Raw genomic sequence first — 27,412 nt, forward strand, 5'->3', positions numbered from 1 at the left:
AAATAATGTAAATGTAAATAATGTACTGCCAGTTAAGTGCAAGCAAGAGAGAAGGCTAAAAATAGGGGGATACCAACACGTTCCCATCCTAAGTTGTCTCATATCACCGCTTTGTCAGTGGTCTGTTACATTTACAATACTAGATGCAAGATATCCTCCTGTGTCGGCTGTTGATATTCCAGTATGCTGCAACCAAAAGAACATGATAGTTTATCGCTGCATTCACACAGGAAGCAAACAGCAGGCTACCAGATGAAAGTCCGGGGTTTGTTGGACCCATCCACCACCCCTTCCACCTATATTATGTCATTACTAGCCGTGTTTCAACCTTTTTCAATGTCATAATTGCATTAACTGCAGGGAGGAGTCTAACTGTCATTGTAAGAGACAGCTGTTTCTGTTTCCAGTCTTTATAGCACGCTAATTTTATTCAATTCTGTCTCTAGCCTCATACTCGATATGAAAGTGGTATCAATCTTCTTGTGTAACTCTCTGCCAAAAAAGTGAATACGTGGAGTTCCCAATATTTCAATTCTATTCCTTTAACCACGTTACAATTAATGACAGAAATAAAACTGACTGCTCAGTTAAAGATGCTGCACAGATCAGTAAGTCTTTGGCCTTCAGCTGACTTCACTTTAAATGTATGTGTTTGTTATTTCCCACATTTCTGGACTGTCTGTATACTGGATTTTATTATATGAACTCAGGGAAAGTTTCTCTGTTTACTGACATTGTATTTTATTGGTGTCACACAATGAATTTTTACTGGCTATGGCTGGCCCCGCTACAATATAATATCCTCTTGTATTTCCTTTTCTTCATGTTGTTATGGACGGGATCTGTCCTTTTTGTGTTTTTGGCTGACCAAACCCCCCCCCGTGGATCAATTAAGTTTATGTTTTGTCGATGTCAGTAGCACTATGAGTTTAATAAATGGAGGAAGATGACATATGATTAAATGAATAAACAAATAAATAAATATAGATGTATACAGTGTCTATGCCCCGTGACCACAGGATATACAGCAGAGCTGCAGACCTTCTCAGCCAGGAAAAGCATTTTCCTGCATTTGAACCTTCATCACGTGTCATAATCTACATCCACCAAGTGACTGTACTGCTTGCTGCAACACCAAAACAACCCAACATAACACAACACATATCAGTCACCATGGAGAAGTGTTGCCATCCCAGGACGTGGCATTGCCTAGGGCAGGAAGATGGTATCTACTCACTTCCTGTCTTAGCTTGCCCTACACTGCAAAATACAGGAAAGGGAGGTCACAGTCAAGTCACAACACAGCCCTTCACTGCTGCTGGTCTTTGTATATATATATATACACGGGAGGAGGCCAGAAGGAAATCAGTCATCAAGATCTCAAAATTTACATAAGCACCACAAAGACTGACCCATACAGACTGGTCAGTAGGTCACACTTTACCATTCAGGTGAATGAGGACATAAGCTGTGGTTTTTCGGTACAATCTGCACCTTTTTTTTTATTTTAGTGAACTGAAGGACAAAACACCTAGCTAGCAATTTTTCATTCTAAAAACATTCAGAAAATGGTACAATGTGTTTTAGTAGCACTTTCAGCTGCAAGTTTGTTTGTTTTTAGTTCCCAGAATATTCTTCTTAAACTTAGGATAACATTCTTTGTAAACATCAAAAAATGTTTTGTTTTGTTTTGCTTTTAAAATGTTCCTGCTTTGTTGTCATGTAACATTGTGCGAATGTTTTATAAAGGAACATTCTATGATCTGTCACCTCTCAATATCAACAAAACATCCTCAGAATGTTGCATCTATAACGTTACATTTTAGTGAGCATTTAACCTTAAATAAACATTATTTGAAATGATAAACATCCTTAAAATGTTCCTTGAACATTAGACTAAAATATTTTCTTCAGTTTTCATTCTGTCATTATTGCAACTTGAAGTTAATGTTAGTCAGTGTTGTGGAAACGTTCCCTGCTAGCTGGGCATGTCTTTAACTTACATATACAGACTGAATACATACTAATATTCATAGCATGTTGCTTTTTTAGTCAGTGTAAAAGAAATGTATTTTGTCAGTGTTAACATTTTGTAGGCCTACTAACAGGAAATGGTATAAAACTTGTGGCGACAGACATCAATGAACTCTGAGTGACACAGGTAATTTTAAAATAGAAAGCCATTTAAGATTCAATAGTTTTCTTGTTTATTTTCTGTGTTCTTCCTGGTGCTGTCCCTCCACACTCTATATTTAGCTTGGAATATGTGTATGTGTGTATGTACTCTCTTTGTGCATTTCAGAATGGATCTGTTTAGAAACAGATTCGATCAAAGACACACTCAAGAGGATTTTATGCGCATAGTGACAAATTCAAGTATTCTCAAATTTGTCAATACATGACCTCCTTTTTATTTTTACTTACTTTTTATTAACAGTAACGTAGATCACTCAGTTCCTTCTCTAACACAATGATCTCTGTGTTCAAGTTGCTATGTAAATGGGAGAGATGGGAAGTTCATGCAGCACAGGTGTCATTAAGCAAAACACTGTGTGCATCCCCACATCTGATTACACTCAGACATTTTTTTACAGGGGTTGCCAGATGGGGCAACTGTGCCGTTGAAGTATACTGGATAGTTAAAAATTATGTCAATATGATGATTCTCAGACCATTATTAGTCTAAGCACAAAAGATTATTTGTAAAATTGTGTTCCACAACAGTGTGTGTGTGTGTGTGTGTGTGTGTGTGTGTGTAAGGTCATTCATCGTTCTTCTAGCATCACTCGCTTCATTTTTAAAAAGTCATAAAGCCATAGTATAGTGTGCCATTAAAAAAAGCAAAAGTAGTATGTCAGTTTTGAAAAGTTTTATAGCACATCCAGCCCTGTGATAATCTGGTGACTTGTCCAGGGGTGTACCCCATTTCTTCTCAAAACCAAGAAAAAGTCAAAGTATGTCAACAAATCTCATAGTAAAGTCTGTCATTTTTTGAAAAAGTTATTAGTATGCAGTGCCATTTTTCAAAAATGCATAGTATTGTATCATAAAAAAGCAAAAAAGAAAAAAGTCATACTACAGTATGTCATTTTTTTTTTTTAAAAAAAGTCATTTTATATGTAATAAAAAACAATAGTTTAGTATGTAGTAAAAATGTCATATTATAATGATTTAAAGAATGTAAAAAGTAATAGTATAATATGTACTTTTAAAAATGTCATAGAATAGTATGCCATTTAAAAAAAAAAGTCAATAAATTATGTAATGAAAAAGTCAAGAAAAATTACAATGATTTAAACAATTAAAAAGTAATAGTACAGTATAGTATGTCAAAATGGCATAGCAGAGTATGTCATTTTAGAAAAGGTGATAGTATTGCATGCCATTTTTAAGAATTCATAGTTAAGTATGTCATAAAATAAGCAAAAAAAAGTCATCATATAGATGTCATTTTTTTATTTTAAAAAAAGTCATACTAAGGAATATCATTTCTTTTTTTTTGTTTGAAGTCATAGTATAATATGTAATAAAGAAAATGATAGTTTAGCATGTTTTAAAAAAGTTATAGTCTAGTATGTCATTAAAAAGGAATTAAACTCAGCATATGTCTCAGGTGTCCTTGTTAATCAGGAGCTATTGGGTGCAGCCGTGATGTTCCCGCTCAGCTGCAGGTAATCAGCCTGGATGGGAGGTTATATAGACGGGCTGGCTTTTCCCTGCTCACTTAGTTGTGTGTCATCAGAGAGTCAACACCTTCAGTTGGCTCTCTGTGTTTTTTATTTTCAGTATAAGTCTGAATTGAGTGTGTGTTGGAAGTGTGATTCTTTTTTTGGCCATTCATTTTGTTTCCCCCTTAATCAGTGACTCCCACTTTCATTTTGGGATCAATTCTACTGTGGTTGTGGGGAGTTTTTATTACCATGTCACCTTTTAGATACCAAAAGGCCTGATTTTGCTTTCACCCTCTTGTACATGTGCAGTGTTTTATTAGTTTCCCAAACCGCAACCCCTGTCCTTCAGCTTTTGTTTTCTGAATGTATGTCTTTAAAAAGTAAGAAAAAATCAGAGTAAACTGTATCCCAAAAAAGCCACAAAAAGGCAAAGTGTAGTATGTCATTTTTGAAAAAAAGAAAAAAGTCATAGTAAAGTGGGTCATTAAAAAGCAAAAAGAAAGTCATAGTAAAAAGTCACAGTATATATTATGTCAATAAAGAATTATAAAATGATAAAGGATTTGGATTATAATCCAAAACATCAGGTTTATATGTGGAAAAACATTTCATCAAAATTCAGTTAAAATTGTACTTTTCCCCTGAATGAGAAGTGTTCGAGAGCTGCTGACCCAGCTCTGACCTCCAACCCATGTGACAACAACATTCATTGGATGAACTCTAATCATGAGTTAAAGCTTTTGCAACCACATTGAAAAGTCATTTTGAGAGCAGTTACTACTCACTGCTTTTCTTTAATTTGTTCTAATCTCCTAATAGTTTTGGGTTAAGTGTGTAGCAGCCAAAGTCGTTGATATTTTCTACAGTCTGTAATAAACACATACTGTGTTATTCACTCTGCCTGCCTTGCAGGCATGTCTTTTCTTGCTGCTGGTCCGTCCCGTGAGGTCCATGCTGTTGTGCACATCTTTCTTCGAGCAATACAAGAAAAGTGATTTACGTGAAGCTGCTGGTTTTAGACACTTGGTTTTTTTGTGCTAATACCAAAAGTCCCAAATACAAAAGAGGACAAACTCTGCAAGCCAGTGCTGGGAATCACCTCCTGCGTAAGGCCTTTTGTACAGACCACGTGCCTTAGTGGAAACTTGGCTCTGCTCTTCATCCACTTGTAAACAGACGGCTGCTTACACACTGTCTGCACATCATAATAAACACACGAGGCGAACACAGTGTTTTCACCCAGCAGATATCAAAACTGATGCAACAGAGAGAGAGAGAGAGGCGAGTGATAACCACAACACAGCAGGTGACGCAGATGCATTATGGGACAGATAATGGAGAACAACATATGTGCGTCTTGTTCCGCAAAAGAAATAGCCTTTTAGTGTTTCTGGAATATGATGTCAAACTACATTGTTATGGGAATAAGGAGCTGACAGTGCTTAAATGGTAATTTTCCTCAAACAGAGGCTTATAACAAATGACTTTCAGGGCTGTTTATAAATATCGTGCGGATAAAAAAAAAAGAAAGAAAAAAATGGGCGTGCTTTCATCATGTGGTGCAAATGTCTAATTTTTAACTTTTGGGACCTCTTTAGCTAAATTGCTGCAAGTATTTTGGGTTTGCGTTTTTTTTTTTCCACTGAGGTGGCTCACAGACAAATTGTACCTGTACCGGAATGACAAACATTTTCATAAATGCAGGTTTGTATGCAAACAATGAACGGAAACATGGCAGGGATGGTGTGGGTTGCTCATCTGCTGTGTACAAAAACTGGACCTGCAGGTCTGACCAACTGCTGAACAATGATTACACATTTGATTCATCTGACACCCTGCTGTACGTGCAACAAACAGACACCAACAGAGCGCCTGTGTGTTGTGCATACAAGGATACGCAGGTCTGTACATGACATCTGGCATGTTAAAGTAATTAAACCGATTGCGTGAGCTTTAATCAATGTGAATTCAATGATCTATCTGTTAGAGAATAGACAGCTGACAATTATTTAGTTTGCTTATTCAGTTATTCCTTTCCTATTAAGATAGCATTCATAACATAGATTTAGGTTAAGCAAAATCCATATATATATATATATATATATATATATATATATATATATATATATATATACATACAGCATTATTAGTTCTGTTAGTTCTGTAGTTTAATATAACAAGTCAAACTGAAATTCAATTTTGCCGTTCTTTGGAGCTTGACAGCATCTTTTAGCTCATTGTTCTGGTTTTCTGGTCTGCAAATTGAGCTCTCATTAATTCCATTCCCATCAGCAGTGAGCAGCTGCTTTTAGCAACAAAAAAAGAAAGAGCTAAATCAGATAAACCAAGTAAACACTTAACCAGCATGCAGCAGATAAAGTCAGTGACTATAGCTGGTGATGAAAGTCATATAAAGGAATCCTTCACCCACAATTTGATTTCACTGTTACCTTTCATTTGTGGATAAACTTTGTTTTTCTCGCATGTGTCCACAATGAGTGAAGAATCCAAAAAAAAAGAGATCTTGATGACGCCCAGTGCATGCATTTTTACTAAAAGCATGTATTTAATATACTTCTGCATAGCACATCTGGGCAAGCGCGTGTGTTCTAACTCTAGTTTTCATGCATGAAACAGTATATGCAAAAGCATTTTATATAGTCATGTCTTAGCAATAATGCAAGTGTTCTGAGTATATGACTTGATAAATAAGACTTGAAATATTTTCCACAAATTGTGTGAAAGTTTGGAAACAGATGTTTTGATATAATTTAGTTGGTGTTAAATGTACATAGTTTCCTTTTACTCCAATTCATCAAGAACTTTCTCAGTTTTCAGATTTTTTTTTTCAGAAACAAAGAATTAGAGTATTCTTTTTTATAGCATCTTAATAAAGCCAAAACCACCAACAGAAGAGTGAATAATGGACTTACATTTGCCACTTTGACAAATGTTAAGAATGCCAATGCAACGGCGAGTTTTTGTGAGACAATAGAGTTTTATGTAAGTATGTATTTTCACCCTGTTATTCAAGTTCTTCAGCCCCCAAGTGACCAAAAATATGCTGCTTTGACTCCACCAAGCACAGACTGTTAAATGTCAAGGTTGGAGCTGAGTGACAACCGGATGACAGTTACATTTTTTAGATGTCTAAGTTACATGAAGCTACCGCTCAAAAGCCTGCCAACCAGTGGAAGATTTCAGACAGGGCGCTGAACTTGAACTTGCGTCAGCCGATGAGTATCAGCTGTTTCATTCATGCTTTATAATCTCAGTCATACTCTCACAGGTGTACCTTGATAGCCTGACACTCCTCACTATGAGTGCTGATACCCTCGTGCCAACGCAGCTCCCTCTTACCTCCTCCTATGGTGCTGAAGCTTTCGCTAATGTTGACTTTAATAAGATCTCATGTTCATGCATGTGTTTGTTGACGGGGGATCAGTTCTCCTAGCAGCAATGGATTCTTTGGGCTTTCTCAAACAGCAAATCTTTCTCCACCAAATCTAACTGCGACTCTTTGCTATAAATGGTCAATTCCTTGACTGAAGGGTTCCTGACTGACTGAACTACATTTTGAGGTTTCGGGTTTTAACTACAGTCTGTTATATAGTTATTGAGGTGCTGTAAAAATAAGACATAGATGTCTAAGAAAAAAAACCTTTCTGCTGATTTAATACAGTTTGACAGCAGATTGCAGACATCTTTTGACCCAAAAATTACCAGGTGACATAACTGCCAATGACGAACAATGATACTGCAGTTAATAAGAGGAATGTAAAACAGTGCACTCAGCAGAGCCCTCATTTCCTTTGTCAAACACACCATGGAGGTAAGAGGATATTGCACAATCCTCTGTGTACCAACCTGTCATGTTTCAACATGCCACCATGACAGGAGTAACCCTTCACTGATTCACGCCCTGCATGAGTAATCCATTAAAATATTAATACTGCAGGTAGTGTTGTAAAGTGACAATGAATCATTTGTACATTAAACATGATGACATGTGAGCGACATCAGATCCTGTAAAAGGGAGAGGCACCTTTATAACTGAATTTATTGTTTTTCACTCCCTCTGCAAATTAAAATGCATTTGAGATTGCAGTTAGATAGCACTTGACTACATAAAAGTACAGGTATACTGTATGCACCCAAAATGCATCCAGGAGAGATTATAATCTGACTGGCCAAACCACCTCTGAAGGTGATCAAGGGTGCATTTTGACCACTCCAAACACAACTGTATTGTACAATTGTAAATGTAATTGCATTTTCAATCCACATACAACAACTACGTGAGCAAAAAAATGTAATCACGTACTACTAAATCAGCAATACACAGACATTAGCCAGTTAGCAGGCTAATTTACTAGCAAGAAAACTTTATTTGGATAGGCCTATTCAAGACACTTGTGGATGGAGTCAAAATGAGACCAAGTGTCTGCTTTCAGTCTGGTCAGATGAAAGTGTTCCACTAGTTAGGCAGCTTATATCCAACCAAATGGTGAAGAACAGCTACAATTGTTTGAATATTTGAGGTAGACAGAGCAATCTACTTGTTCAAACTGATGACCCGGGAGTGCTCATATTTGCTGATTTGGGATGAGAATGCATTAAGGACATGGATCTCACCAAATCTCAATGTGAACACTGGAGACACATTATCACCTGGTGTAAGTGTAATCAGGTTAAATATTATCTAGATACAATCTGGAGATGACACATTTTAATGGAACGTGTAAAGGGGTCATTGTAGTTCTCGTATTTAAGAATGTACTTTGTTTGCAAATTGCAAAACTGGAATAAAATCAGTGCCTCGGACGCTTTGTGTGTGGATTCAAATCAGAGGTGCTGCAATTTTGTTGAAAATGTTCTCAAAATGTAAACAAAGAAAGAAAAACACACCAGAAATGAGAGAAAAAAAAAATTCCATTAGTCCCTGACAGAATTTTATTTTAGGACTTAAGAGCACTGAGTACATCATGTACGTCATATCTTGACCTTACCTTAAAACTGGAAGCCCAAGGGAGGGAATGCTTATGCAGTGACAGCCCATCATTGCCTCGGGCCCTTAGAGTCATACCAGGGCATGTCTGTGTTTACACAGCAACAGCCAATCACGTTAAAGAGCATGCCAGGCCCGCCTCCCAGCTGGAGGGAGAAACTATATAGTGGCCTGACAAGGCAAGAGGGAGCAGGAGATGAGAATAAACCATGAGAGAGAACTCTACTATTGTGTCATCAGATAACATGGCGTTCACAGACTGTATGAAACCCACTGACCTGTCAGCAGACAAGAAGGTGATAAAGTAAGTTCATGTGGTGTTTAAATAAGAATGTATCTGGTTGTCACGACCTTGTAAAAGATGTTACCCAGAATTACACTGCTATAAAACACTGCTGAGTAATTATTCTTTTTTTCCAGGAGGAAAAACTGGAGGAACAGAATAGGATTTCTCTTGAAGACAAACTCCTCCAAGTCGATATTACATCTGATGAAAAACAGATCCTACAGGTGAGAATTGTTTTGTTTATTTTGAGGGTTATTTTATAATTATGCATAACATCCTGTCTGAGCTTCATACTATTTCTAGTTTATTTAATCTTAAATATGTAATTCAATTGTATTTGACTTATTTTATGAGTTTCAAATTTTTTAAAAATGTTTTGTTTTTTGACTATTTTTAAACTAAATTAACTCATTTTATTCTACTTAAATCTTTTTGGCTATTTTCAAATTAAGTTGTATGTTTTATCCAAATTAACTTATTTTACTCAACTTTTTTTGACTTTTAAATTATTTTTTATATTTTATCTAATTTGACTTATTTTATTCAACTTTTTTTTTAATTAGGTTTAAAATGTAATCTAATTTAACTTATTTTATTCACATTTATTTTTTGACTATTTGTAAATAAATTTATATTATATATATACTTATTATATTCATCTTTATTTTATGATTAGTTTTAAATTAAGTTTTACATTTGATCTAATTTAACTTAATTTACTTTATTTTTTTTATCTTGCACACCCAGTATCAACATACTTTATTTTATTTGTTTTACTTTTTTGTATTGTTTATATATATTTTTAATTATTTTTTATGCCATATATATATTGTCTAATGAAAATATAAAACCAAACCAGACTGTTATGTGTTTATAGTCTATTTTAAGTTTTTTTGCAATACAGTAATGTTTTCATTGATTTAGGAATTTTTGTGTTTCCATAAACTTGCATTTAAAAGTAGTAGTTGCCTCTTCAATAATTGTATAATATGATTCCTGTCCTCTCCCCTCAGGCCGACTGCTGATGACGTGCACCAGTGGGCGCAGTCACTTGACAGCCTACTCAGTCATAAATGTAAGTACCCTTCACGGCACTATTGGTGCACGATTACATAAAAGACTCTCAAAGGTCACCTGGTAACTGTGTGCTGAATGAAGGCACTTTATTGGCCTCAATAAAACAAAAGCTGAAAAAGCTTTTCACTTTGCTTTCCCTTGCACTAATGGATGCGTCCCTCAGCTTCTTTTAACACAACTTCCTCTTCTCTTTTCCTCCTCCTCCCACAGATGGGAAAGCTGCCTTTTGCATCTTCCTCAAGTCAGAGTTCTGCGAAGAGAACATTGAGTTTTGGACAGCCTGTGAGGATTTCAGGACCCTCACATCGGACATAGAGCTGGTGTCCAAGGCCAACAGTATTTACGAGGAGTTCATTAAAAACGAAGCTCCCAAAGAGGTAACAGCTGTCATTATAGCATCCCCCATTAATTCAAATAAGTTATTTAATTTGCTTCATCAATCAGAATTTATGTACTTCAAGTTTTATGAATATACAAAATATTCCTCATTAAAAATTGATGTCTAAGGCTAAATATGGCATTACTTTGGTCACAGATAAACCTGGATTATCACACCAGAAATGCCATCATCCAGAGCCTCCACGAGCCTACCGCAACCAGCTTCCTGGCAGCTCAGCGGAAAGTCTACAGCCTGATGGAGAACAACTCATACCCCAGATTTATCTACTCCGACCTCTACAAAGAACTGTGTGCAGCTGCCAGGGGAGAGGCCAAGCACATTAAGTCCTAGTCAAACTCGACACCCACTCCAGAAGTCATTTGTTTACCGCTGTGACTGTGTGAGAAGACACACTGATGGTGTTCATTTCGGGCACCGCCTCGGGATAATAGACCCCGATGCAAATCCCAAGCACAAACAAGAACGACGAGTGTGGGAAATACAAAAGCTGTTTTCAGTCCGCCCTACTGAGAGCTCACAATGATGTTGGGATACTTAAGCAGGATGCTGTACAGTATGCTGCTGCAGGCAGTGCACGGAGCATTGCTACCAGATGGGATTAAGGTTACATTTTCTTCTCCAGGCCATTACCTGCACTTTCTTTATGCTACGCTGTTAGATTTTGGTATTTAAAGCAATGATGCGTTGAAGAAAATGCAGCTGAAGTGCATTTAAAGCTGAGATGACTGTAAAAACACTCTGTCTCTTACCGACCATGCTGTTTGAATGTAGTTCTGTGCTGATATCCACTTAGAGACTTTGCACAGCCGTCACATACACATGATGTGACCCTGGTATTCACTGCCGTGTTGCTCTGCTGGATTACCATCTGTTTACACAAAAAGTGCAATTATAATTTATATGATAATATTCATAATATCTACCAAGGATTGTTTTGGGCCTGAAGTTACTGTGACAATGTATTGTAAAATATTTCACGTTGTTGAATGTGATTTAATTTTGCAGGCAGCTGGACTGCTCAAGAAATAAATTATGTTTTTCAATTCTGAAATGACTTTTTTTTGCATTTATTTCTGAATTCACTGAAAAATAATATACATTTTTGAGCATTAACTTTCGTCCATATATCACAGTATAGTTTAATCTGAATTTAATGTTTAGACATGACGGCTGAAGTAAGCACTTCATTGACCATTTATTTAAACCCAACCAAATTTTTGGCCACTTGGAGGCTGCAGTAACAAGTTGTAAACACAAAATTAATGTATTACTACTTTTAAAGGGACAGTTCACCCAAAAATTTCAAAATACATATTTTTTTTCTATTACATGTAGAGATGATTATCAATGTAGATTGTTTTGGTGTGAGTTGTAGTGTTAGAGGTATCAGCCGCAGAGATGTCTGCCTTCATTGCAGTATAATGGAACTAAATGGGACTCAGTTTGTATACATTATAAAAACTTAAAAAATCAAAAATCATGACCCTGTTATTCAAGATAATTTTTGGATTTTAGCAAGGCAAGAAAAGGCAGCTTTATTTGTTTAGCACATTTAATACAACAGGACAATCCAAAGTGCTTTACAGAGTAACAAAATATAAAAACATAATAAAAGATACAGATTTAGAACAAACGAGAAAAGAGTTAAGACAAGGTAAAATCAACTACTAAATGATTTTAAAAAGAGCAAAAGCGCAGACAAGAGGTGCAAAGATAAAAAGATAATTTAAAATGAGTTAAAATCCAGTTTAAAAATAAGTGGGCAGTCATTAGCGGGTGGAGTAGGCAGTGTAAAAAAGGAATGTTTTTAGCTTTGACTTAAAAGTGGTCAGGGTCTGGACTTGTCGAGCCTCATCTAGGAGGTTATTCCAGGTTTGTGCTGCATGATAACAAAATGCTGCGCCACCACGTTTAGTTCTGACTCTTGGGACGCTCAGTAGACCGGCCTCTGATGTTCTGAAGGTCCTTGAAGGTTCATATGTCACAAGCAAGTCAAAGATATATTTTGGTGCTTAGCCACAGATTGATTTGTAGACAAGCAGCGAGATTTTATCAATTCTCTGAGTGACAGGTAGCCATTGTAAGGATTTTAGAAATGAAGTTGCAGAACAGCTTGTTTTCAAAGGCCTACGAACAGACCGTTGCAGTAATCTAACCCACTGGAAATAAAGGCGTGGGTGAGCCTTTCAAGATCTTGCTTTGACATTATTCCTCTGATTTTTGAATGATAGAAGGCAGATAAAGTTACTGATTTGATGTGACTGTGGAATTTTAAGTCAGAGTCCAGGATAACCCCAAAGTTTTTTGCTTGACTCTGAGTTATGAGAGAGAGGTATTTAAGGTGTGAGCTGACACTCTGCCTTTCTTTCCGTGGCCCACAGACAATGGTGTCGGTCTTATCTCTATTGAGTTGGAGAAAATTTTGATGCATCCAATCATTGATTTGCTCAATACAGTGGCACAGATGTTCTACAGGTTCATAATCACTTTGTGAAAGTGATATGTATATTTGCGTGTCATCTGCATAACTGTGGTAGGCTATTTTGTTATTTTGCATAATTTAGGCTAATGGAAGCATATAGAGATTGAACAAGAGTGGTCCCAAAATGGACCCCTGTGGGACCCCACATGTCATGTTCATTTGCTGTAACTTACAGTTTCCAATTGAGACAAATTACTTCCTGTCATGAAGATATGACTAGAATCATTGAAGGACAGTGCCAGAGTCCGACCCAGTTTTCTAGTCTAGTCTTCAAATAAAATCATGTGGTCCACTTTGTCAAAGGCAGCACTTAGATCCAGTAGCACTATAGTAGAGACTTTGCCGGAATCAGTGTTAAGGCGGATGACCTTTTATGAGTACAGTCTCAGTGCTGTGATGGGGCTGAAATCCTGACTGAAAGTTATCAAAGCAATTGATTAGTTTTAAAAAGTTGCTAATTTGCTTTTGGGGTGAATTGTCCCTTTAAAGTTGATGTAGCTGACATGATAGCAAAGGCTGACTTATTTACCTCTCCAGCATTTAAGAAGCAACATAAGCATTCATTTGGAGTCAAGTTTGTGGCCACCTAGCAAGTCTATTTTTCTTTGTTCACCACCAACAAGAGATGTGGCTGCTAAACGCTCCACTGTGTTCACCAATAAGTTGCTTTCTTTGTTGTCTGGTGCTGAGCAAATGGCGTAAAGACGGTTTCTCACAGCATTTTAGCTGAAACCGCCATCTGCTGCAGCTGGAAACAATGTTGATGAGCGCTCTGAAAATAATCAGACAGTAAAATTTAGGGTTTTAAAACTAAAACACTGACTCATACAATACGAGTTCCAAAGAAGGGAGTGGAACCACAGGCAGGTGAAGTGTTTTTTGTTGCCTTCCTTAGAACTGTGTTCTAACACATCCCTGTCTCTGAGCTCAGCAGGTCCTTCCACCTATCACTTGGTTTTAAACTTGATCATTAGACGTGGGATGGTGTAACAGAAAGGTGTGGACCTTTTTCAAATCACTTACAGTTTACTGAACTTACCACAGCAAGGTGCAGAAACGTCTCCAAGGGGATTGAGAGAAATAGGAGGCACCTAAGCTAAATTTGTGTAACAGGAAAAGTTCTGAATGCTTTTGTGATACTTCAGTTTTTTATCTTTTCAATAAATTTGTAAAAAAGTTTAAAATGCTGTGTTCGCTTTTGGTGGGGCACTGAGCATAGATCGATGAGGGAAAAATATAAATGTAACCATTGAAGCCTGAGCAAATAGGCTAAATCTCTCTCTAAAAAATGGGAGGAAATTCATAAGAAATTACCCTGAAATTAGCAAGGACTTAGTAAAAACTTAAAGAAAAGACAATTACCAGAAAATTAGCACAAAACAAATAGAAGAAAAATGGTAAAACAAAACAAAGACAAAAATAAACACAGAAATGGGTAGAAAAACATGCTAAATGCTGTCATTATTTTATAACATTTTTCTCTCTCTGTTTTTGTCTTTTTTTAAAAAAAATTATTGTCAGCAATTTCCTGCAATCTGTAAGACATTTCTTGCCATGCTGCTTGCTGCAATTATAGCCATGTCTCTCAAAAGAAATCAAAGCACTTTGCTCATGTTTCAGAGTTTTAAACCCTTGTGAATGGAATCCAAACGTAACACAAGAAACTGATGTCAATCCAGGTTTCAAAGAGTTAGCAAAAGGCTGCAACATAAGAATGTAAAAAAAAAGTAAAGAGGCCTGAATGCATTTTGAATGCACTGTACACAGCTATTTGATCCTTTAATAGCCTATAAAAATATTGATAAAAGCAGCTTTAAATAGATACCATTACAATATGTCCTTGTAAAGATGAGGCTCAGAAAGTCCTAAAATATCTTGTTTATTGTTAAAGCAAAGTAAAGCAATACTTTGCAACTCAGACAGTTTATTTTCCACTGACTGTTAATTGCGATTTATCTTGAATATCAAAACTTGAACTAGTTTAATGTACACGTCATGCACTTTGGGTGTTTGGTTTAACAAAGGTCAGACACATCCACATACCACACACTGACATATTTTAAGAGACAATGTGAAGGATGTTCAGTTGCACAACAATAACATTCCTCGTCTTTGAGGAACATTTCATTCCTCTGTGTGCAGCTGATGGGGGGCCACATGCTCGCAGCCGCGTTCCCGTACTGTAACAATGTGTAAAGAACACGTCGACTGACAGTAGAGAGTCCTCCCCTGCCTGCTATGTGCCTGCTCTCTGATACCAAGGCTGTTTCCAGTCGTGAACTCATAGTAGAGGCTGACAGTGGCCAGACACCGGGACGTAGCTCCTGACAGGCTGACAGCTCCTGCTCTCTCCTCAGACCTGGGGCCTGCTGTCCTAGTGTAATGAGGTCATCTTTTACACCAGCAGCTCTGCAGAAGCGTATGCTCTGCTGGCCTGCAGGTTAGAGGAGGAGATTTGTTATCTGAAATTTAGACCACCTGGGAAGATATTTGAGTGTAACTGTGTTAATAAAAGTTTGTTTTCTTCAGTATTGGAAATGCCAGTAATTGTACTTTGAGAAACACTGCCAGCATGGCTCTAAGGATCAGTTGGTTCACCTCTGTGGTCCAGTATGAAATGTTAGGCCTACTATACTCAATGAAATTTAGCACCATCATATAATAAGATAAATGCATATGAAAGCAGAATCTGTAGGCAACGGAACAAGATTTGCATTATGATTTCCATCTGTAGTCCATTTGAGTCTGAAGAATATTGACCAATCACCTCTGACCAGGTTTCAATGGCATACATATAAAAAGCCCATGTGGAAAGCATGACAGGTAAACACATTGGTTGACATGCAATCTGATTTAGCTTTTTATAGCTTTATTTTTTTGGATTTTTTTTTTAAATATGTGCATTTATATGTGTTAAGCTGTAAATTAAAGGACTGTTATTTTCTTTTCAATTCTTGATGACCAATGCACAGAGAAGGACATTTTGGCCCAGATATCTGTTATGCTGATATCCGCTGGCTACACCACGGACGTATTAAGAGAACTGGATGCCGCATTGTTCATTCCTACCAGACTTGCTCAGTGGCACATAAGGCCAAAATGCTTCAACTGCCACATAGAAAATAACCTGCATGATCCGGGGTTGACCGGCTAACTTTCAGTTTAGCGCTTAACTCACTATAATGTAGATAAAATCATTAAATTGTGCGCCTCTTATAGAATTTCAAAATTTTATCGGACCAAATGTTTCGACAGATATTGGATAGATTGCTATTTAATTTAAAAGCAATATCCATGTTGCCCTCAGGAGGAACTATCATAATTTCTCATACGCTTTGTCGCTTTGGTATTTCTTTTTTGTTCCTTTTGTGATCAAATACCTGAAAAACAAATGATAATCCAATCAGTTTCAGCTGTACCTTGTGTTTGGTGATAATTAGACTAACATGCTGAAGCGTGACAGGCAGTATGGTAATCATGGTTTACCTGCTGAACATCAGCATGTTAGGACTGAGAGCATATCAGCATGTTGGCGTTAGCATTTAGCTCATGGAAGTGCTGTTCCTAAGTACAGCCTCACAGTGCTGTTAGCATTGCTGTAGATGCATGCTTTTGTTTGTATTTTAAACCCTTTATAGGCTGATTTACAAGAACTGTTTTCCCTTCCCTTTTTTTCTGAAAATGCTAATTATGAAAACTCTGTTAATCATCTTTATCAAAAAAGAAAAAAGCCTAACACTTTCTGGCTCTGGCTTTTCAACTTTGCTGCCTCTGTGGTTTATATCATTGTAAAGTTGAACACTTCTGGGCTTTGGACTGTTGGTCAGACAAAAACACAAAAAAAGCAATTCCATCTTGAGTTTTTTTTCCTAACATTTTACGAGCCAAAACAATTTATCAGAAAACAATTATAAGTTGCAGCTTTAATGTTATTTTTCAAGGATTTTTTCCTTGTCTGGGTATGAAACTGCTGCTTTTATGGGCCCCTGAAGCCCTTTCAGACACTGTATGTGATAATGAACTATACAAATAAACTTCCCTTGACCTTCAAAGTAGGCCGACGCAGCACACATTCCGTTACGCAGCAGGCTATTTTTAAGACTTAATTCTTTTTGCGGCATTTGCATCTGTGTCTGCCTGCCAAACCATACATTCTATGTCATGCAACCTTGGCCAAATACAAATGATAAAATAGCAATAAAAGGACAATATGTGGCAATTGCTATTTTGAATGACAAAGCGTGCACAGTGAAGGTATTCATGAACACCCTGCAAAACTGGAACACTGTCACCATGAATGCTTTCTGCTTGCTCATCCGTGTGACCTCAGATAGGTTAAGAAAACAGACACACTGTTCTCTCTCTACACTGGTAGTAAAACCTGTGGGTTTTCATTTTGTTGCCATGAAGGATCTTGGCAACAGACTACTGGGATCACATCCAAAGAGTACTTAAGGTGTGTATGTAAACACTGGAGCCAAAAATAGAAAAAGGCCACGTTCGACTTCAACCGTCACGCTGCGAATACGTCAGACTACGCAGGTCACAAGACGTACGTTGTGTTCAAAGCACAGCCCCTGTCAGCGAGCCGAGTATGGTTTCTTTTTGTGGTGCGAACCAGAAGTTGATTTACAGGACGAATCGCAGAGGCCAATACAGACTCCCATGTTCAAAACATCAACATGCTGCCATGGGATGCTATCCAAAAACCACATGGGTCACTTGAAGCAGTCGTTTCTTAATGATGCACTTATAAGGACTTGGCAGCTCGTCAGTGTGCTATCATCAGGTCAAACGGTTGAACGCAGATTTGAATGCAAGATTGTTTTAAAAGGTTTGATATCCATTTTACCAAAAACATACACTAATTAATTTAGACTGGACAAAATAAGGTTTAGCAGATGGCTTTTTGTAATGTGCTGTGCTTGTTGCTTGTTTTTCCTCTCCTTTACCAGGAGGTGGAGGCAAAGATCTACCACTACATCTGACTACTGAGGATTTATCTAAGTGAGGAGTGTTTGTACTGAACAAAAAATTAAAAGGAACACTTTTGTTTTTGCTCCCATTTTTTACAGGTTTAAGTTAAAGATAGAAAACTTTCATTTTCACTTTCATACACGAAATATAAATATTTCTCTCAAATTTTGGTTGCAAATGTGTTAAAATGTGTTAGTGAGCACTTCCTTTTCCAAGATAATCCATCCACCTGACAGCATATCAAGACGCTGACTAAACAGCATGATTGCTTTACAGGTGTGCCTTGTATGATGCCACTAACAGCAACATGCCCGAGCAACGGCACGGAATATGTAGCAGGATCAAGAACAAATTGTAACTTCATTTACTTCATTTACTTCTTCATTTAAACTGTCTAAAAAATGACTAATAATGGTCACAAATTTTAAGGAAGCGTGTCATTGTCATGATGACCGCAGGAATGTCCACCGGAGCTGTTGCCAGGGACCTGGCTCCAAAGTAGTTTCCCTGAATTTGGCATTACATCCAACCAGCCTCACAACCACAGAATACATCTAAGTCACACCAGCTTAGTACCTTTACATCCAGCGTCTTTACCTGCAAGAGCATCTGAGACCAGCCACCGAAACAGTTGATGCAACTGTCTCAACAACCAAAGAATTTCTGCACAAACAGTAAACAGCAGTTAAGTCATCGTAACTGACTTGTGTGTTTGTGAGGCTGGTTGGATATACTGCTTAATTCAGGGAAACGGCATAAGAGATGTCTTATGGTAGTGAAATGAACATTAAGTTCACAGGCAACATTTCTGGTGAATTTCCCTGCAGTCAGCATGCCAATGGCACACTCCCTAAACATTTCGGATATCTGTGGCATTGTGTTGTGTGATTAAATTGCTCATTTTAGAATTGCATTTTATTGTGACCATCCCAAGCACACCTGTGTTATTATCATGCTGTTTAATCGCCATCTCGATATGCCACTCCGGTGAGGTGGATGGATTACATTGGAAAAGAAGTGCTCACAGCTCAGATTTTAACAAAGGCCAAAGTTTGAGAGAAATATTATCTACTGAGTGCCTTAAAAAAAAGTCTTGTTTTTTTAACTTAAACCTGTGAAAAATGGGAGAAAAAACAAGTGTTAAATTTTTGTCCACAGTGGATACAAATATCTGCAGACATGTCTATAATTGCCCATTCTGAGAAAAAAAATAAAATATATAAATAATATTGATTTTGATCAGTTTTGAAAATCTGTTCATGAAAACACTGATTCACAAACATCTAGACATTTTATTATGAAAATAAGACAGAACATAATCTGAGCACATCTTTCCTTCTACCATGCATTAGAGTTGATGGGCACATGGAGAGAGAGCATTTTGCCGGACAGTCTCTCTGCTGCACCTGCAGTGCAGTTCTTAATGTCTGGATGGTTCACAGGGTGCCACAGTGAAGACGTGCTTGCAGGCCATCCGTGGTCATTAATATCATTATGACTGATGATAAACAGTATCTGTATGTGGCTCGGTGATGAAAGAGTGACTGTAGGGTTCTGGATGCGTGCGTGTATTAAGAGGCTTCTCTGCTGAAGTGTGCTGTTGTTCACTTTGCCTCCTGGGCTTTTTTGGCACTCTGTTTCTCCTTTGCCTGGTGAGAAAAAAGAAAAAAACATTTTTTATTACTGTGGAGAATTTACACATGAATTAATAAATAATACCAAATCTGGGCTCGCACTCTGCAGACATTTAATTTTAATTACTGCACTTTATTAAACATAACAAAATTAACTTCAAAGTCTTATTCATGAGCTCGGCATGGCATGCTTATGAGATGCCACGTTTGCCCTCTAGTGGACAGAATAAACACTGAAACTGAAACACCTTTCATTAAGTTTGATTGGATTTCTTAAAACCCTTCACATTGACCAAAGTCTTTCATTATTTATTCACGAGAGCCCCCAAAACTGCAAGAGATCCCATTAAAATTAATGAGGAGGAATACCCACGACGTTTCAAAATGTCAAGGTACTTAAGTCTCCCCGGACACGCATGAATAGAAAGCAAGTAGTGTTGAAGAAAGCCACAAAGAAAGAAAAGAAAATACCTTCTCCACCAAAGGTATTAACTGTTGGTACTCTGCCAGTGTCTTCAGTAGCTCCATGATGAAAGGAAGGTAGTTGTGCTTTCTCCGAATGTTTTCAATCTGTGAGAAAACACATAAATCCACCAAGTGGAAAACTGCGCATGAGTGATGTTTACGAAGGAAATCCAAAAGACCTTCATTTGGAGGTGACTGCAGTAAACACAGCCTCTACATTTATAAAGTGCTTATAGTACCTCAAAATATATTGTTTTACAGATAAAAATACACTGTAGCCCAATGGGACATTTCCCTGTATTTATATCACAGTGAATGTTAAATGAACTACAACATGTGATGGGAGGGAATGTGGTGTTGAGGAGAAACCTACCTTATATCTTTTAAGTTTCTGATTTTCCTCTTCAATAAGGAGCTGGTACTTGGCAATCTCTGACTGGATGGAGCTAAGAAACGTGCTGCTCTGGTCTGTGTCCATCGGTTCATCCTGAGGACACAAAAGGGAAAAAAAGTTTTCAATATGAACAGTTGAAATCCTTCATAGTTTTGTTAGAAGAAACTAATTAATAAAATAACTTTTTGTCATATTTGCAGAAAGTGTCGCTTTATCCTGACAGTAGTGCATGTAAAAAAGAAACATGTTTCTGCTCCTTGTAGTGCTTCTTATAGCATTTTCAAGAATCTACGTGAACATGAACAAACACAACCAATCAGAGCTAAAGAGTATCACTGCTGGTAAACTGCGGTCAAACTTCTGATCAAGTATGAATCAATCTATCACTGCATTGTCTTTTTATCACCTAAAATGTTTTCACAAACATGTTTTAGTGCACTGTTTAGTTGTAAAATAAGAGATTGTGACCTTGCTGTCATGTTGGACACAGTTGAGCCAAAACAAAGCACATATCACCGGCTGGGTAGCAAACATTCTTACTGTACAGCTAAAAAGTCCACTAAAATATGTTTCTGAAAACATCTGAGGCGAGAAACAGGTAATGCAGTAACAGTAACATGCAGTAACATACTCCATCAGCGCTGCCTAGTTTGACCGCAGTTCACGAGCAATGACTGACAGCTGCATTAGCAACTCCTAAGCTCTGATTGGTTGTTTTCCTTAAACCATAGTGGATTCTAGTTTATGCCATTTTTTTTACAGATTATCTGTCTGTGTGGATAAAACAGTTCAGAAATTATGACAACTGGTTGCCAACTCTAACTCTGCACTCTAAGGCTCACAATTTTGGTTTGTTACCCCTGTGCAAGGTCTGCTTTAGGCCACTGTAAGGACTGCAGCTGAGAATGATGGGAAACTCCATGTAGATTCATGAGTAATAACTAAATAAGGTAAACAGCACTATAATGCAATAAGCAGAGATACCCCACTCCTTAAATAAGTTTGCACACACTGTGGAAGTTAAACTGGAAACTTTGGGTTTGCTGACCTCCAGTGGTTCAATGCTTCTCCTTGCTGCAGGAATGCATACTGTATTTGTAATTAGGGTTTGATCAGTTTACCTTGACAACACTGTTAGGTGTGGTTGGTTCAGGTGCAACAGAGCATATTTCTGACAACACCCAATAATGACGTCGGGTGTGACATCAGGTGGAACAGACCACACCTTTCTTACAGCCAATGTGTCTCTGATGCACAATGTGTGGCAGACAAATGATGTGACATCAAACAGATTAGTGAATGGAGTGCCAAGCAAAACAAGTTTTGTTTTTTTGTTTTTTTCTGGAGCACAACAGTTACAATCTCTGCCTTTTTGAAAGCCGACATCTGATGCATTCCGCATACAGGCTCACAGGGAGATCGAGAAAGAATACATTATTCTTTGTCACGTCTGCAGTGAATTTAGCTCTTTTTGCTGCCACTCACCTCGGTAAGCTGAGTCTGGAGCTCTGCGATTTTCCTCTCATATATCATCTTTCTGTCAGACACAATGGCCATTAGGTTGAATCGGATCTCTCCTTCACTGTACCTGAAGAGGGGAACAATACTAGTTTAGTAAGTAGAGACTGATATACTGTCAAGAAGATCAAAAGGTGGTACAGTATTTGGCTGAAAAAGTCTGGATATACGGAGCGAATACTACTAAAAACTATGAAAAAATATAAGAGTTTTAAAATAAAGTAAAAGGCTAAAAGCTGCAGCAATATCCACACCAAATGTGATAAAAAGCATTTGGATCACCTGTAATAAATATGAAATAGAGATAGAGATAAGATATTCACTTCTGTATTCTTTTCTCAATCACTGGGCGGACTGCGCTGATCCAGTCATCCTGGTTGCATGCACCTGAAGAAACACACAGATGCAAATAAATAATCCTGCAGATGTCCATCCACACAGTAACTGTACATCATCATAAAACAGACAGCTTTTAGGGGAAATGGACCGTGGCCAACAGGGCGAAATCCAGCTGTGCGCAGCAGGACCTCGCACTCAGAGACTAAAAACATTAAACTGCCAATTTTGGCACCGAAAACAATAAAGTAACGCAAGAACAATAACAAAGGGCTCCTTTCTGCTTACCCAGGTCGATTGGTCCCTCTCGGAGTCCGTCCAGCTCGTATAGCCTGCCGTTTACAGGAACGTAGCTCACAAAGTGGAAGGCGTCCTCGTCCTTTGCTGACGACTTTGCATCAAATTCAAACATTTGCTGTCTACAAATACAAAAAAAAAACATGCACAATTATAAAATTAATATCAAAGATAATTATTATGCATTACACAAACGAATGTAGATGCTGTTGTTTTGTCTTTTCAAAGCAGGGTTCCTACAGCTTAAGGCAAGTGAGAGTAAAGCGTTTGTAAGACTAATAAAATGTGAGTTGGGATGAAATTGAAAAAAAAAAGTGAACCAACATCAGTGACTTCAGGGTGAGGGGCAGTTTTGCTCAAAGGTCTACTGTGATGTTTTTTTGTTAGATGAGCTAATTTAAATATTGATAAAAAACAAAAAACTTTCTCAACAAGTCAGAGAGGAGGTTAGACAAGGATAAAAAAAAGATAAATAAAATCTTTGCCCCAAACAAAGATTGATTTGGGACATTTTAATTCTAATTAAGGCCTTATTTTTAAATTAATGTATTCAATGACTTTTTAGACTTTTTAAGCACCCACTGGGACCCTGATTTAAAGAGTAGGACCTCTGCTCTAAAAAAAAAAAAAAAACAACCTCAAGCTTGGTCAATAAATCAATGTGATGTACAGAATATTAAACATAATTGCCATGGCGAAACAATACAGATTGCCCGAGTGCCTGGGGTAAGTAAAATGCCATGTTGGGCCCGGTGGTTAAGTGGTAAAAAAAAAAGAAGAATTAAACACTGTGAATTTGCAGAACTGATGATGGAAATAGTCGAGCCATCTCACGTCTCATCTCTGTTGAGAGTGGCACGTGCACAGTACAAAGTGGGCACTAGCAGGAAAACAGTGGCAAGTAAAAACAAAGTTCATGAGCTAAGGCGTGAGCGAGCATTATAAATACCGTGGAAACAGGAATTTAACTTGTTGTTGTTAGATGATTTGAGCGAAACAATATACATCAACAATTAACTTTTGTTTTTGTTGTTACTTGATAACTGTTAATAGATATATCAATTTATATAGAGGAGAGTTAAGATTAACTTCTTATAAGTAGATTTCAGACCCACTTGCCCAAACAGGTAGGTAGAAAAAACACATATGTCGAACCCTGTTTGCCCTCAAATAAAAATGTGTTCAGTTGTGCTTCATGCGAAGAAAAGTTTTTTAGCTGTAATTTATTACAAGAGAATCAATGGTGACAAAGTTTCGGGGTGACCAACGAACGACCCCAGCCTCACAAAGGCAGACAGGTGCATTAGCAACAACTGGGCCAATCACTGTTCAGAGTCCCAATGAGGGAGCTAAAAATAACATGAAGCCAATCAAACAGACTCTCTGCAGCTGGATATGATATGAGCGAGAGCTTACCTGGCAAAGCTGTTGTGAACTTGTCGGATCACTTCAGAGTTGCTAAGAGCCAAACCTTTCATCTGTGGAGAGCGAGAGGTTCAGGATTATAATGCTGACTGTATAACCCTGGCCTTACAGAAGCAGCGGGGGTATGAGAGGCTGCACAGGACACACTATACATTCCTTTTGCTAGCACCAAGCCATGCATCTAATTAGTATTTCTATGGTATTAATATTAAAAGGGCACTAATTAAGATAAATGACTTATTTGTTGCTATCATGTCTATGAATGTATACATTCTTCTATGCAGTGAGTCCTGCTCTTCTTTTCACCCAACATTAATTGTGGGCGTTTTTAAACTGGTTTCGACTAAACATCAATAAAAATAACACCAAGTATGTTTTTCTAGACAGAAGAAGTCACTCGACTTTGAGCTTTTAGAAATCAAAGGGGAAGTTGAGCATCATAAATCAGTTCAGCCTGGTTCTTTTGAACATTTGTGGGACAGACAACTGAGTCATCGTGGTTTTGAAGGTAAGAGGATGAAATTGTCAGTATTAAAGACGGAAGGGGAAATTACTGTAGCAAGTTGTGTAATAAATTACTGCTCCCAGAGAGAAAGCAGTTTGAACACTCTTTTGAATGAATAATGCATCACTTGTCATTGGAGGTACAAGCCAAATGTTAGTGTCACTTTAGTTAAAAAAGAGAATTTTCATAGTTTTTAACAAATACACAAGCAGAAAATTACATTGTGAAGAGGGTAGGCAAGTAAAGTCCTGAACTAATGCACAGATTCCAGTTAGAAATTAAAATAAATGCACTTACAGCTGCGTCAAAACTCTGTGAAAACTCTCTGAACTCCGTCAGTGTGTCTCCGAGCAACATGTCCGAATGGGAGCAGTTGAGCAGAACGCTGACTATTGCCTGGGTGGCACAGGCGTTGTTAATAACCTGAAAGCATACAGAGAATATTCAAAAATAATTAACTGGACAGCCAAAAGAACCCCCTTAATGCTGCAAGATATGTAATTAAAAGTAGCCTTATTAAACCCATTGTAAATTGCAACAGATACCAATTTTATGAATTGCTAATTTTCTTTGGTTCTATCCATTTAGAGCCAGATCTTCTACATCTTGTAAGAATATCAGAGTTAGGAGAAGCATCCTCCCAGTTTGTTGTGGCTTATTGTGTGGGCTGTGTGCTTAATGTCATTGCCACACTCAGTTTAGAAGCACAGCAATTCATTACCTCAATCATTATCCAATTTGGCTGAACAACTCTGCACTATAAATAACAATGTCTTACAATTGCACTTGGCTTTCTTATTTGTTCTGATCAGCTCAGTGACCATCTCATGCAGCCTTAGTTGGCACATTATAGAGTAGATTTTTTTTTTTTTAATTCCTGATAATGACCCTTACTTAAGAGTTATAATTTATCAGATAGATTTTTAGTCAAATGTATCTAAAAGGACACACGTGTGTTAATAGAGAAAAAGTGTCAAATGAGATGTACAAAAGTAGACAGTGATCCCTTTCACACCATCCTTATTTGGTTCTGACTTTTGAGTTTGATCCAAACCAAAATTACAGATGTGAAACCTCCCCTGGAACACAATCAAGACCAAATAGTCGAATCGTGATCCGATGAAAAGAGGTGATGTCAGTCCAGATCAAACTGAACCATGATTCAGTTTGTTTCTGATGTAAAAACATTGGATGGTCCGGACTTTCAGACCAAGATAAGAGCCTCAGAGTGTTGTGTGTGTGGTATTGCAACAGAGAGACTACGTGCGACTGCACTCAGAGAAGACAGGTGCTGGCGTTCGGAGCAGCGGACAAGTTAGCAGTGAAGTTATCAAAGGCTAGTAAATTTACAGTGTAGGTTTCAGTTTGCCAATGAAAAACACAACAGAACTAAATGCCCCAAGGTAGCACTTTGGAAGAGGAGGAGACGAAATAAGCAACAGTCAGTGGACAACAAAATACATTTGTAATTCATTTCTAAAAGGATGACGAAGATGGGATACAAGAGGACAAGAAAGCCCATTTACAAACCAATCTCCAATCTATGTCAAGTATAGGGTGATGAAGCTCACGTAGGTGATGATGGCAGGACATATGCTATGTGTAGTTTTAAAGGTCGCTCTCATAATTGCAACCAAACCAGATCACATGTATACAATTTTTTTTAAAAATGCAAACCTTAATGTGGACCTTGGTTCAGACTTTCAGGTGTGAAAAGGCCAAGAGGCTGATCATTTTATTGGCTATGGACTGCAAAATAACAATGTGTTGCTGATATCAAAAGGCTCAATGTATGTGCTTTTTAGAACATAACAAAATATACCTGTTTAGCAAAGAAGATGTGGTCAAGCCTTGAATCCTGCACAATTGATCCTGCAGGCTCCTCACCTGGCTGCCACTTGAAGAGGAAAATCAACCCGTGAACTGGTCTGCAACAGAACAGGTGCATTAATGAGGCCTCTCTTTAAAGTGAGCATGCAGTATCAGGAAGCTGCGGGTACAAACATACTTCAAGTTGTCGAAGTTCTCTGGCTCCATGCTCCATATCTCTTCAACCTGGGCGCCTTTGCAACCTGACAGGGAAAAGCAAAGCATCACAGATTCAGTGATACCTCTAGTAGTAATTGTATAAGTAAAATATACACGATCTGTTTACAAACGTTAAGTAAGCGAGCAGCTTTTCCCACTGACAGGTACACAGCAAAGCAAAACACAATAAATGCCAGTCATGTGTGGGGATTTGTTTTCACGCGCCGTTGTTTTGAACGCTGAGTAATGCTAGCCAGTTAGCTTGCCTAATTGAGTTAGCTAAGACTGCACAAATATTACATGCATGTTTTTTGAGAATGAAGCACTTGTGTGGCCGTTAAAAATACTTCGCCTCCAAATTATTTTGGCCTCATTCTCAAAGTATTATGTCCGTTTTTGCATAGGAAATCAATAGTAGCAAATTTATAAGTTATCGTTAGCTTTCACGGAGCTAGCTTGCTAGCGCTGCCGTATAGCCACGTTACGTTACGCTGAAAGAGCAGCTAGTCTAGCAGTCACTCACCAAAACCTTTTATCAGCTCCGTGAACACGCCAGGGTCACTCTCCATCAGACACCACTCTCCTGCGCTTCCGGCCATTCTTCGATATGTTGTTTATTCAACCTATAGCGCACATATACCAGATGCTAATGTCCTAGCTTAGCACTACAACCGCTACTCAAGCTAATTTCACTGAAGCACTGGAGTGACCTCACTGTGATGCGGTGCAATGTGGGCAATGTGGGTGCGCGCGTTTGATTTTACAGCGTGTACCGTCGAAAGGCAACAAAAATGATTACAAAGTATTTGCGACAAGCATAGTTCAATAAAATACATCGAATCACATTTGCAAAACAGAAGGCTTAAAACAAATGATCCATTATTTAAAAAGAAATACCAGTCTATTAAA

General features: G+C 37.8%; 2 protein-coding genes across 2 annotated transcripts; one reads left to right on the forward strand and one right to left on the reverse strand.

The window, feature by feature from the left end:
- Positions 1 to 8,830: 8,830 nt before the first annotated feature.
- On the forward strand, positions 8,831 to 11,493 carry LOC121966249 (regulator of G protein signaling 21-like). Its single transcript, XM_042516360.2, has 5 exons — positions 8,831 to 8,983; positions 9,100 to 9,189; positions 9,979 to 10,040; positions 10,253 to 10,419; positions 10,578 to 11,493. The coding sequence occupies exons 1-5, from the start codon at positions 8,889 to 8,891 to the stop codon at positions 10,770 to 10,772; spliced, it is 609 nt and encodes a 202-aa protein (XP_042372294.1). The 5' UTR covers positions 8,831 to 8,888; the 3' UTR covers positions 10,773 to 11,493.
- A 7,680-nt stretch (positions 11,494 to 19,173) lies between these two features.
- Positions 19,174 to 27,232, reverse strand: uchl5 (ubiquitin carboxyl-terminal hydrolase L5). The gene is made up of 11 exons (XM_042516348.2): positions 27,027 to 27,232; positions 26,484 to 26,547; positions 26,298 to 26,403; positions 24,773 to 24,898; positions 23,962 to 24,023; positions 22,537 to 22,667; positions 22,236 to 22,299; positions 21,880 to 21,982; positions 20,374 to 20,487; positions 20,007 to 20,105; positions 19,174 to 19,550 (listed from the first exon to the last, which is right to left on the reverse strand). The coding sequence occupies exons 1-11, from the start codon at positions 27,100 to 27,102 to the stop codon at positions 19,506 to 19,508; spliced, it is 990 nt and encodes a 329-aa protein (XP_042372282.1). The 5' UTR covers positions 27,103 to 27,232; the 3' UTR covers positions 19,174 to 19,505.
- Between the last annotated feature and the right edge of the window lie 180 nt (positions 27,233 to 27,412).

This window comes from Plectropomus leopardus, chromosome 5 (assembly GCF_026936395.1).
Source record: "Plectropomus leopardus strain MGB_pleo_1.0 chromosome 5, ASM2693639v1, whole genome shotgun sequence".
NCBI classification, from domain to species: Eukaryota; Metazoa; Chordata; class Actinopteri; order Perciformes; family Serranidae; genus Plectropomus; species Plectropomus leopardus.

What these genes read in the sequence shown, in the direction of transcription:
- LOC121966249 (XM_042516360.2), top strand. Translation starts at nt 8,889, where the DNA reads ATGAGAGAGAACTCTACTATTGTGTCATCAGATAACATGGCGTTCACA. An exon ending in ATGAAAAACAGATCCTACAG is followed by an intron (nt 9,190 to 9,978) that starts GTGAGAATTGTT and finishes CTCTCCCCTCAG; the next exon opens with GCCGACTGCTGATGACGTGC. An exon ending in CAGCCTACTCAGTCATAAAT is followed by an intron (nt 10,041 to 10,252) that starts GTAAGTACCCTT and finishes CTCCTCCCACAG; the next exon opens with ATGGGAAAGCTGCCTTTTGC.
- uchl5 (XM_042516348.2), bottom strand. Translation starts at nt 27,102, where the DNA reads ATGGCCGGAAGCGCAGGAGAGTGGTGTCTGATGGAGAGTGACCCTGGC. An exon ending in GAGAACTTCGACAACTTGAA is followed by an intron (nt 26,404 to 26,483) that starts GTATGTTTGTAC and finishes GTTCTGTTGCAG; the next exon opens with ACCAGTTCACGGGTTGATTT. An exon ending in AGAAACTTAAAAGATATAAG is followed by an intron (nt 20,106 to 20,373) that starts GTAGGTTTCTCC and finishes GTTTTCTCACAG; the next exon opens with ATTGAAAACATTCGGAGAAA.